At 45.0% G+C, this 12,086-nt stretch overlaps 1 protein-coding gene across 1 annotated transcript; it reads left to right on the top strand.

The window, feature by feature from the left end:
- Positions 1 to 632: 632 nt before the first annotated feature.
- LOC120380053 (proteoglycan 4-like) lies at positions 633 to 11,614 on the top strand. The gene is made up of 2 exons (XM_039497557.1): positions 633 to 790; positions 11,125 to 11,614. Exons 1-2 carry the CDS (start codon positions 711 to 713, stop codon positions 11,612 to 11,614), a joined length of 570 nt encoding a protein of 189 aa, XP_039353491.1. The 5' UTR covers positions 633 to 710.
- The last annotated feature ends 472 nt before the right edge of the window (positions 11,615 to 12,086 follow it).

The raw sequence follows: 12,086 nt of genomic DNA, 5'->3' as shown, positions 1-12,086 counted from the left end.
GGTTCTACAGGTATCCCTGCATCCACACTAGGGGATGTACTGGACTGGGAATGGCTGAGCCATTACAAACATTGAATCTATCTCCCCTTGTAAGTATTCTCACACTTCTTATCAAACTGTCTGTACTGGCAGGGGCGTCTCTAGGTATTTTGCCGCCCCAAGCACGGCAGGCAGGCTGTCTTCGGCGGCTTGCCTGTGAGAGGTCCCCAGTCCCATGGATTCGGCGGCCCGCCTGTGGGAGGTCCGACAATGTTGCAGGACCAGTGGACCCTCTGTGGGCATGCCGCCAAAGGCAACCTGCCTGCCACCCTTGTGGCGACCGTCAGAACGCCCCCCGTGGCTTGCCACCCCAGGCATGCACTTGGCATGCCGGTGCCTGGAGCCGCCTCTGTGTGCTGGGCTATCTTGATTATCACTTCAAAAATTTTTTTCTCTTACTTAATTGGCATCTCAGAGTTGGTGAGACAACTCCCACCTTTTCACGCTCTCTGTATGTGTATATATATCTCCTCAATATATGTTCCATTCCATGCATCCAAAGAAGTGGGCTGTAGCCCACGAAAGCTTATGCTCAAATAAATGTGTTAGTCTCTAAGGTGCCACAAGTCCTCCTGTTCTTTTTATAGGAATATGGGAAGTTGTTACTGCCATGAGCAGGTCAGATTGATGGAACTACCAAACTGAGGAGGAGGCCACCGGGTGTTATTGACATGCAGATTGGGAGAGCCCATAACTACAGAGTCACCCACCCTGCTCCCTGCAGCACAGTGATCCCTAGTGCTGCCCTGAGGTAAGTAGGTGATAGCGCCCCCTACGGAGCCTCTTTTACCAGCATATCTCCCCCTAGTTCCACGCTGAAACATTGGGGTCAGCGGTCCCCACAGTGGGGAATTCTGAGTATGTCGTGTAGGTTTCTAATTTATTTACAGGGAGTTAATGGCTATGGAAGTAGTAAGTAAATAAAGGAAGGATAGAAATGAAGGGAGATCATTTACTCAGAATCTTGAGCAGAACCTGAAGACTGAGTAGGAGGAGAGGGGTGTGGGAAAAATCTGGGATCACTGAAAGGACTGTCAAAAGCCAAAAGGAGTCTGAGAGGCACGAGGACACTGGAGTGAGGGGTTTCTGTACAAGTTTTTTTTCCCCCTGGAGCTCTCTTCTGATTTTAATATGAGTAAAGTGTGTGGATGTGTGTCTGTGCACGTGTGTGTTGGATGTTCCCTTGTGGTGTCTGTGTGTTACTTGCTTACACTGTCCCTGAAGAGGGAAACAAGAAACCGGAGGGTCTGCAGCTTCAGTTGGACTCATAGGGTCCAGAGTGACCTAGACAAAGTGGAGGATTGGGCCAAAAGAAATCTGATTAGATTCAACAAGGACAAGTGTAAAGTCCTGTACTTAGGAAGGAAGAATCCCATGCATCGCTATAGTCTGGGGACTAACTGGCTAAGCAGCAGTTCTGCAGAAAAGGTCCTGGGGATTACAGTGGATGAAAAACTCTATATGAGTTAGCAGTGTGTCCTTGTTGCCAAAAAGGCCAACGGCATATTGGGATGTATTAGTAGGAGCGTTGCCAGCACATTGAGTGAAGTGATTATTCCCTTCTATTTGGCACTGGTGAGGCCACACCTGGAGTATTGTGTCCAGTTTTGGTCCCCCACTACAGAAGGGATGTGGACAAATTGGAGAGAGTCCAGTGGAGGGCAACAAAAATGATTAGGTGGCTGGGACACATTACTTATGAAGAGAGGCTGAGGAAACTGGGTTTATTTAGTCTGCAGAAGAGAAGAATGAGGGGGGATTTGATAGCAGCCTTCAACTACCTGAAGGAGGGTTCCAAAGAGGATGGAGTTCAGCTGTTCTCAGAGGTGACAGATGACAGAAAGAGGAGTGATGGTCTCAAGTTGCAGTGGGGGAGGTCTAGTTTGGATATTAGGAAACACTATTTCACTAGGAGGGTGATGAAGCACTGGAATGGGTTACCTAGGGAGGTGGTGGAATCTCCTTCCTTAGAGGTTTTTAAGGCCCGGCTTGACAAAACCCTGACTGGGATGATTTAGTTGGTGTTGTTCTTGCTCTGAGCAGGGGGTTGGACTAGATGACCTCCTGAGGTCTCTTCCAACCCTAATCCTCTATATGATTCTATGACTCTGGGAATATAGAGAGACTTGGGAGAGCCAGCATCTGTTTCAGGCAACTAAGCTATGGGTGCCCTTTTAGTGAAGACTTTGTAGTGTAAGACAAGAGACAACAGATGGAGACACACATATAGCCAAGTGCACATATGCTGTAATTCCCTGTTTTAGTGCTAAAGGTAGAACGCTGTTGTACTTGTTTCTTTCTTTTCTTCTGTCTTCTTCTGGGATGTGGCATCCTATAGCTTTCATTTTGCTCTGCATCACAGATTCTTAATGCACCATTACTAACAGCTTCCAGTGCTCTGTATACTCTGTCCCATTTCTTGGCAGCTAGATGAGTGGTGGTGGTCCAGAATTTTTTGGATTTGGGATGACAAAATATCTTCTCTGTTGTAGGATAAGGACCCAACATGGAAAAGACGGAGAGATGCTGCTTTAAAAGAAACCTTCAGTGGTGATGCAGCACGGGCGAGACTGATACTAGAATTCTGTGTTCAGTTCTGATGTCCATACTTTGAAAAGGATGTTGAAAAATTGCAGAGGGTACCGAAACGACCCATAAAAATAATTCAAGGACATGGACAAATGATGGGGGGAAAGCCTGACTTAAAAGACTTTGATTGGTTTATCTTATCAATGAGAAGATCAGGCAAGGACTTGAAAAAGTATATAAGTACCTTCATGGGGAGAAAATACCAGCAACTAAAGGCCTGTTTAATCTAGTAGAAAAAGATGAAAAAAGAGCAAATAGCTATAAGCTTAAACCAGACACATTCTAATTAGCTTGTTGCCATCAATAGAAAGGGAAAAAATACCCTTCTTTAAACCATGGTTATACTGGGATATATGAATCCACTCTGGTAGTTGTACTGCACATTTCTACAAAAGCTGCTCTCTCACTATCCAGCCATCCCCATACACATAATGAAAGAAGGAGAGAGAGATAGCAAAAGATAAACGGAGAGAGAGAGAGAGATGAGTGGTATAAATTATTTCCTGTTGGGACCGAAGCCAGGTTTGAAATTCACACAGATGCACACGCACGACACAAACACACACAAGATACAACACTGGAAACAGACAAGGCTCTGACTGACACAATCAAGATGGAGACACAACCAGACAAAACAGAAATGCACTGATAAAAAAGTACAAACACGCACGAGGAAGAAGACAAGGCCTGCAAGAGGCCCCTCCCCACAAATCACAAACACACACACAAGAAACGTGACATGAGACACGCAAGACTCACATAAGCCAGGGATTCAAATACAGGCAACACACGTGCAAGCCCTAGCATGAGACAAGGGAAGATATGACTCACAACAGCAAGAGTTTGGGGTTTTCCTTTTTGGGCAGGGAATAGCAGTAGAAAGGTGCTTATACTGGTATAGCTTGTTTCTATCAACACAGAGGAATAAACTACACTTCTATCAACTATCTTTCTACTGGTATCCCTGCATCCACACTAGGGGATGTACTGGAAATTGGTACCAAAACTGCTTTCTCTCTATCCATCCAGCCCCATACACTCTCCTTTGCTCTCACTCTCTTTAGCAATCCATCTGTCCCCAGACACACCATCTCTTTCTCTTTCTTTATCGCTGTATCTTTGTGCCCATCCAGTTGTCAGTGTCTCTGAAGGCTGGCAGATGCTACAGGAACATGGGAGGTTCTTATTGCCATGAGCAATCCTGGCTGGTATAATTAATGGGACATGAAGCTGAGGAGGTGGCCACCAAGTGTTATTACTATGCAAATTGGGAATTTTTTAAAGCTTCTGAACTAGCTAATGTCCTAGTTTCACTCAGGAGGTCACCTTGATGCCTAAAATGGCCTTTCACTTCTTCAGTTTCATCCATTTTAAGTTTGTGGACTCTGCGTTTTGCTTCTGGTGAGGATTTGGGACCTAAGCGGGGGGGTAGGAGTTGGACTCCTGAGTTCTAGTATTGTCTCTCAGAGGGGAATGAGTGAAGTGTTTTTGAATAAGGAGAACTGGGAGAAAGGACTGTTGGGTTGTTTCTCTAGTGGAGCAAGTTATTTTGGAATCATCATGGTGTGATGGGGCAAGGCCGGATGGCTACAGTAAAGTACTGAGGAACAGGTATGTTAGCCCCAGGCTAAACAAATCCCTAGGACCGTGGTAACCAAAATGGCAGTTGCTCCAGGTTAATCAAGGCACCTGGGGCCAATTAAGATCTTTCTAGAAGGCACTGGAGAGAGCTACATTGATTGGAGCACCTGCAGCCAATCAGGGCAGACTAATCAGGGCACCTGGTTTAAAAAAGGAGCTCACTCCAGTCAGGGGAGGAGGAGCCAGAGGAGAGAAGTGCGTGTGAGGAGCTGGGAGCAAGAGACACAAGGAGCTGAGACTGAGAGGGTATGCTACTGGAGGATTGAGGAATCATCATACAGTCAAGCGTTATCAGACACCAGGAGGAAGGTCCTGTGGTGAGGATAAAGAAGGTGTTTGGAGGAGGTCATGGGGAAGTAGCCCAGAGAGTTGTAGCTGTCAAGCAGGTGTTACTAGAGGCACTATAGACTGCTGCAATCCACAGGGCCCTGGGCTGTAACCCAGAGTTGAGGGCGGGCCCGGGTTCCCCCCAAACCTCGCTACTCCTGATCAGACATAGGAGGAGTTGACCCAGACTGTGGGTTCCACCAGAAGGGAAGATCACTGAGGTGAGGCAATCCGCCAATAAGCGCAGGACCCACCAAGGTAGAGGAGGAACTTTGTCACACATGGGTATTTCACTGAAAACATCCGTTCACTGTGCAGTGACAGTCAAAACGGCTAGTAGAATGTTAGGGACTATTAGGAAAGGGATAGATAATAAGACAGAAATATCATAATGCCACTACATAAATCCATGGTACACCTACGCCTTGAATGTTGCATATAGTTCTGGTCCCCCCATCATAAAAAAGATATTCTAGACCTGGAAAAAGTACAGAGATGGGCAATAAAAATGATTAGGGGTATGGAACCGTTTCCCTTTGAGCAGCAATTTAAGAGATGGGGCGTGTTCCCCTTGGAAAAGATCTGACTGAGGCGAGGTATGATAGAACTTTAAAATCATGACTGGTGTGCAGGAGGTTAATAAAGACGTGTTATCGACCACTTCACATAACACAAGAGCCAGGGATCACCCAATTAAATTAATAGGCAGCAGGTTTAAAACAAACATAAGGAAGTATCTCTTCACACAATGCAGTCAACCTATGGAAGTTGTTCCCGGGGGTAGGGGGGTTGTGAAGGCGAAAAGTAAAACTAAGTTTTAAAAAATTGGATAAGATCATGGAGGATGGATCCATCAATGACTATTAGCCAAGATGATCAGGGATGCAATCCTATGCTCCAGGTGTCCCTAAACCTCTGACACTCCAAAGCTGGGAATGAATGACAGGGGATGGCTCGCTTAATAATTGTCCTATTCGGTTCATGTCCTCTGAAGCACCTGGCACTGGCCACTGTCGGAAGACATGATACTGGGCTAGATGGACCTTTCCTCTGACCCAGTCTGGCCATTCTTAGGTTCAGTGCTACAGTTGTCTTGGCACTGAGGTCTCAGCTGGAATTTTGTCTCCAGAATACTGGTACAAGCAGTGCATTAGCCTAGGTAATTCACACGTGTGACAGAGAGAATGACTGGCTAGACCGAGGAGATGGTCGGGGAGTGGCCATGATGATAGAGTTAGTTCTTTCCCCTTCATTCGGTCAGTAATTGTTGCGTTCACTTACTTTCCTCCATTAATTTTGCTCCCAAACTCACTTCCCTTTTTGAGGACCCCAAAAGGCAGTGATGGGTGGAATAGCTGCTCCTTTCATTATTTTGGTCATCAGTTAGGCCTAATTCCCTATACTCCAGTTTTGGTCCATTGATTTCCAGTCCCACACTTCTTTTGTTTACCAGGCCTGATATTAACACAGGCCTTGTGTGATACCCCTTGGCCTCTTTGTTTGGAGTAATTCAGTCTCAATCTCACTTTTGAAACTCTGCCCATCAACCTTTATTGTTATGTGTGACAGGAAGTTTGTCAAATTTCAGTCTTCAGAATTGAGCTTAAAATTAGGCTAAATTTGTAGGCCCAATTATTATTACAGGTTCCAATCCCCCACATGTCCTGCTATCCCAGCCCTAGGCTCTCCCATCCCCCAGAGCTCTGCTGATGCCATTCAAGCTTTATCAACAGCCCCCTCTGAGGTGCCTGAAAGAATGGGATGCCATGACAATTAGTGTGGAAGTGGGCAGCCTAATTGCTTGGGTGACTTGAAGGTGGCAGTCAGAGCACAAAAACCCCTTGTCACTATAATAAGAGAGATGAGCCAGCTTCTGGAAGATCAAACTCTCCCAGCACAAATGACCCCAACAAGACTTGAACTCATGTTACCAGATTGTGACAATTCTTTGGACTGACCACTGAGCAACAGAGCTGTTGTCAATGGAATAGTGTAACAAGGGGTGATGTAATAACTGTGAAAGTAGAATGAATTATATTACAAAAATAGATAGGATTAAAGAAATGCTGTCTGTACCTTTAAGGAAAATCACTGGAATGCTGGAGTCCAGGTGTCAGGAATACAGACATTAACATAGAACAATTGCACCGTTTAAGGGCAATTGGTGAAGCATTAGCCTTAGATCTATAGGAGTTAGTAAGAAAGTAGGATATGCATGCTATGCCCCAGGTGAATTTTGCTGTTTTTTTGTTTTATAGGCAGGCCAGGTTTTAATGGGTTTTACTTTTTAAGAGTTATGGGAAAAGTATTCCACTGTTTAGTTATTAAATCCATGAGGTGGTGGACCTTAAGTTTTTCCTCTTATATAGCAGACCAAGTTTGTAATGTTTTTCCTGCTGTGTTAAGTTTTAAGTTTATTTACAGGTAATAGCTGAGAAGCATCATTACCATATTACCTTTAAGGATTTTTCCAAAAATCATACACACTATACGTTGTTACAGGGGTACTTACTAACATTAAATTTATTTCAATGTTTAATATTAACAATAACATTTAGCATCAAATCTCTTAAAGGGATCTTGTTATACCATGTCTTTTATTTAGGCAATTTCTTTTGTGCTGGCAGTTTCCACCTTCCTTTATCAGTTAGGTAATTTGCATTAACACAGGCTTGGCTTTTGGATTCAAAGCCATCAGCAGAGCTCAGAGACTCTGTCTTAAAAGGGACACAATCAACTTCCACTAGAGTTTTGATTTTTTTTTTCACTTTTAACTTCTGCTTACAAAACACACAGAGATCTGAAAAAGAAAACAGTCTATTGCGGCTTTTTTTTTGGAGCCCTAATAGGATTTTAATTCAGTAGCATATTTTATTTGTATTTTTTTTTACCCCTTTTTACAATATACACTGCACATTCCTAGGGAAAAAGCACATTTCTTCTATATTACAACTTTTTTTTAAAACATTAGCCATATTAATTTTTACATACGATTTAACTGTTTCTTTTTTTCTTACAGAGTTTTCATGTACCCTTATTAAAAGTGACAGTCTGATTACACAGAGCCATTTTAAGGCTCAGTGTTTTTAACATTGCTTCTTTTTGTTTTGTGCACCTTACCTCTGCTGTTGCTTCAGAGGGGCACTGTTAAAATATTTTTTTTTAATTCTTTCACTACAGCTTTTATCTGCTATTGTTACCAAAAAAAAAACAACGACCAACCAAACAAAAAGACTTCAGAATCTCTTCCTATTTTCCTGATTTTGACTGCCCTATTGCAGCCATGACTTGGTTTTTATTTAAAAAACATTTTAAATTTTATAAAGAATCAAGTTACCCCTTAAGGGTTAAGTGCTAAATCCCAAAGCCAAACAACACTAATTACCTGTGTCTTGCAAAAAGGTCTGTTAGTTTTGCAACTTTGAATTAAGAGTCAAATGAATTTTTAGTGGCATTAAAAACAAAAACAAAACCAATTTATCTTACACCTACAAAACAGGAGTTTTACAAACCAGATGTGCTGGTTTAGATTCTTAGAACTTTACATATTTTCACAGACAAATAGATACATACACATTTTTACAAAATTTAACTGCTTAATTTTCTCCAGCCTTTGTAGAGTTAACTTTTCACTTTCTTTCCTTAAATCACTTGTTTTTCTCCCAAAATAACACCTTTATCACCTCAGATTTTACCATTTTAAGTATTGTTCCAGGGGTTCATGCCTGCACTTACTGCTTTTTTTTTACTTCTTACACTATGCCCTTAGGGCTTCCAACCTGTTTTTCAGTTTCTTTATCTGTTGCTTGCCTGCTTTTCTGGGCCCGATCCTGCTTTTTGTCCTTTTTTACAATGAGATGGGAGTATTAAGGGGGTTGGATCGATCCGGGGTGGGTTTTTGAGAACGGGGTAAAGGGGAGCACTCGGTCTGGTGGTGGGAGAGGAGGCTTTTAATAAAGTTTTTAACTTATTATTTGAATATTTGAGAGAGGTGAGTTTTTGATTTTGTCCAGCTACGATTTGCCTCTTCCCACCACTGAATGAAACAATTAACCTCTTCTTTAGCCAATTTAGTTTTAGGTTGGCCGAGTTTGTCCTTTAAGATGTCCACTCGGTCTTTGTTTCAAGATTTTAACAGTGGCCACTGAGTTTTGGGATCCCCCTGAGTTAGCCTAGACCATTTCTCCAGAAATTTACAGGAGTCCGGACCCATCCCAAATACATAAAATGAGCCGGCGTTCGTTTAGGGAACTGTTCCGACTTAGACGTCTGGTTACCAGTACAGGAGGACTTTACACACCAATTGCACAAGAAGGAAATTCGGGTTCGTCAGAGCAACACACAAAAGGAGCCCACAGGCTACTGCCTCAATTGCCCTTGCTTTCACACCAGGGGTTTTACCCAAAGTGTGGTGCGGCTGCAATTGTGCAGATTCCACTCACTCAGACCGCAGGGACAGGAACCCCTTGGTCGGCCGATCCCTGGACAGAGATGGCACCCAGACTCAAACACTCCACAGGAAGACAGATAGACACAGAGACAGGACAGTCCTCAGTCCGGAAAAAACACAGAAATAATTACCTGACCAGATTCCTGATGTCAGATCCCGGGATCCCTACCAGAACAGAGTGGGAACCAACAGGTTCAATGGCGTAGACTTCACTGTGGTTGTGCACCCTTCCGTTCAGAAGGAGGACCGCTTGGGCCAAATGCCCAGGTGCCGGCTGCCACGGTTGTCCCACAAAACGGTCAGGGATCACACAGCCCCAGTGAAGACGGTTGCCATCTCGGTGGAACCTCCAAATTGTCAAAGTTAGAATCAAGACTCACAATTTGTCAGACCACTCTGTTTTTATTAGCGCAGCGCTCCGCCAATAACACTCAGATAATGTGAGTGGCCATGCAAGACCCAAACAGTCTTATTTATACAGATAAAAGAGCGGGAATCAAACAAAGGGACAAAGGAGAAAAACAGCAAAATTCACCTGGGGCATAGCATGCATATCCTACTTCCTTACTAACTCCTATCGATCTAAGGCTAATGCTTCACCAATTGCCCTTAAACGGGGCAATTGTTCTATGTTAATGTCTGTATTCCTGACACCTGGACTCCAGCATTCCAGTGATTTTCCTTAAAGGTACAGACAGCATTTCTTTAATCCTATCTATTTTTGTAATATAATTCATTCTACTTTCACAATGTAGAATAAATTATATTACAAAAATAGATAGGATTAAAGAAATGCTGTCTGTACCTTTAAGGAAAATCACTGGAATGCTGGAGTCCAGGTGTCAGGAATACAGACATTAACATAGAACAATTGCACCGTTTAAGGGCAATTGGTAAAGCATTAGCCTTAGATCGATAGGAGTTAGTAAGGAAGTAGAATATGCATGCTATGCCCCAGGTGAATTTTGCTGTTTTTCTCCTTTGTCCCTTTGTTTAATTCCCGCTCTTTTATCTGTATAAATAAGACTGTTTGGGTCTTGCATGGCCACTCACATTATCTGAGTGTTATTGGCGGAGCGCTGCGCTAATAAAAACAGAGTGGTCTGACAAATTGTAAGTCTTGTTATTGGCGGAGCGCTGCGTTAATAAAAACAGAGTGGTCTGACAAATTGTGAGTCTTGATTCTAACTTTGACATAACCTACATTGCACATCCTGATGTCTAGGTTATTTATTAGGCCCTCTTTCCCTGAAGGATATGAGCAATTCTCTTCAGGAAGGAGATCTTCCATTGGATGACCATTGAGTGTCTGCCCTATTTTTGAGGGACAGAAATGTGCCCTTAGAATTTAATAACAAAGAAGGAGAGAGAGATGGGAAAGTACAAAATGAAATAGAGAGCTTGACATTTGAGCAATGTAAGTTATTTCCTCTTGGGAAAGAAGCTAAGGCTGGAGTCTTTGACGGAACAGGTTGGGCTGGAGTTCCCGGCTGCAGGCAAGGGAAGGAAATTGGTATGTGAGGAGAAACACTTGGAGAAATATGCTCAGGTAAACACACAAGACACAGGCACACACCAGAAAGAACACTGGGGTCATATAAGGCTCTGACTATGGTCCCAAGAGCCTCAACCTTACACAACACAAAAACACCTGACAAAGATACAAACACAGATGCAGAGGAAGAGGAGTCCTGAAAGAGGTATCCAAGGAAGAGGACCATTCCAAATAGAAACATACACACGAGAAACGTGACACTCAAGACTCAGATAAGCAAGGGATTCAAACACCCCCAAAACAGACCCACACACAAATCTGAACATGAGATAAGGAAAAATGTGACTCACAAAAGCAAGAGTTTGGATTTTTCCATTTTTTTGGGCAATGAAGGATGCCAAGAAACATACTTATACTGCTATGGCTTGTTGCCATCAATAGCGAGAATTAAGCCATACTGGTGTGAACCGTGGTTCTACTGGTATACCTGAATCCACAGTAGGGGTTGCACTAGAAATTGGTACAAAATCAGCCTCTCTATCCATCTGTCCCCATAAACATTAATTTCTCTTTGTCTCTGTAGTGAGGCGGCGTGGCTCCCCTCCACGCCGGAGGAGGAAGAGCCCAGCCGGATACCAGAGTGGGCGGAGCTAGTGAGCTCTGAGCCCGCCCCCCAAAGGGTCAGATGGCGACCCGGAACTATAAAGGCCGGCCCTCATAGCTCAGTCAGTCCCCAGCAGCCGGAGCGAGCAGCGTCCTTCAGGGAGCTCGAGACTGGGAACCTCCTGAGACCCAGGGCAGCCGCCCAGACTGGCCTGAGCTCCCCCACACCCGCTACCCGGAGGAGCCGCCAGAGCTTCCCCGCACCCAATACCCGGAGGGGCCGCCAGAGCTCCCCTGCACCTGCTACCCAGAGGAGCCGCTGGAGCTTCCCCGCGCCTGCTACCCAGAGGAGCCACCGGAGCTACCCTGGGCTGACTTTCCAGAGGAGTTGTCAGACCTACCATTCAGCCCCGACCACGATGAGTCCATGCTCCTGGACCCTGCAGAGGCTGACGTCCGGACCCAGGTAGGCCCCGAGGGGGAGTACGGAAGTAGCCCGGGGCAGCCGACCCCAGTCTGGCTGCAGCATTACTGGAGCCTATGTCAGTGTGTTGCGGCCAGGATCCCCACTGACTGACCAGCGGATCCTCAGCCACTGCTAGGGCCCCGGGCTGGGACGCAGTGGAGTGGGAGGGCCTGTGTCCCCCCTGCCACCACACTCATGGGTGGCAGACTCCCCCTCTCTCTGGCCTGAAGAGGCCGAAGCCTATCATTACTGACTCAGTGTTTGCTGCTCCGACCTGACCTAGGGCCGGGCCTTAACTCTAACTGTCACCTAGTCCTGCCCCGGGGTAGAGTTTCCTGACTCAGTGTTTGTTGCCCTCCCTGACTTAGGGCCAGGCTCATAGCAGCTAGCATGGGACAGCCCTGCCGAAGGACCTGAGCCCCTTTGCCTCACAAGGCGGGCGATTGCCGCGAGGACTGCCGGGCTATTTTCCCGGA

This window comes from Mauremys reevesii, linkage group 13, assembly GCF_016161935.1.
Source record: "Mauremys reevesii isolate NIE-2019 linkage group 13, ASM1616193v1, whole genome shotgun sequence".
In the NCBI taxonomy this organism is placed as follows: Eukaryota; Metazoa; Chordata; order Testudines; family Geoemydidae; genus Mauremys; species Mauremys reevesii.
Note: the sequence above shows the minus strand (reverse complement) of the source record. Positions and strands in the feature narration are given on the sequence as shown.

Excerpts from the sequence above, each read along its gene's own strand:
- LOC120380053 (XM_039497557.1), top strand. The coding sequence starts at position 711 with ATGCAGATTGGGAGAGCCCATAACTACAGAGTCACCCACCCTGCTCCC. Across the intron at positions 791-11,124 it reads ATCCCTAGTGCTGCCCTGAG|TGAGGCGGCGTGGCTCCCCT; the intron begins GTAAGTAGGTGA and ends TTGTCTCTGTAG.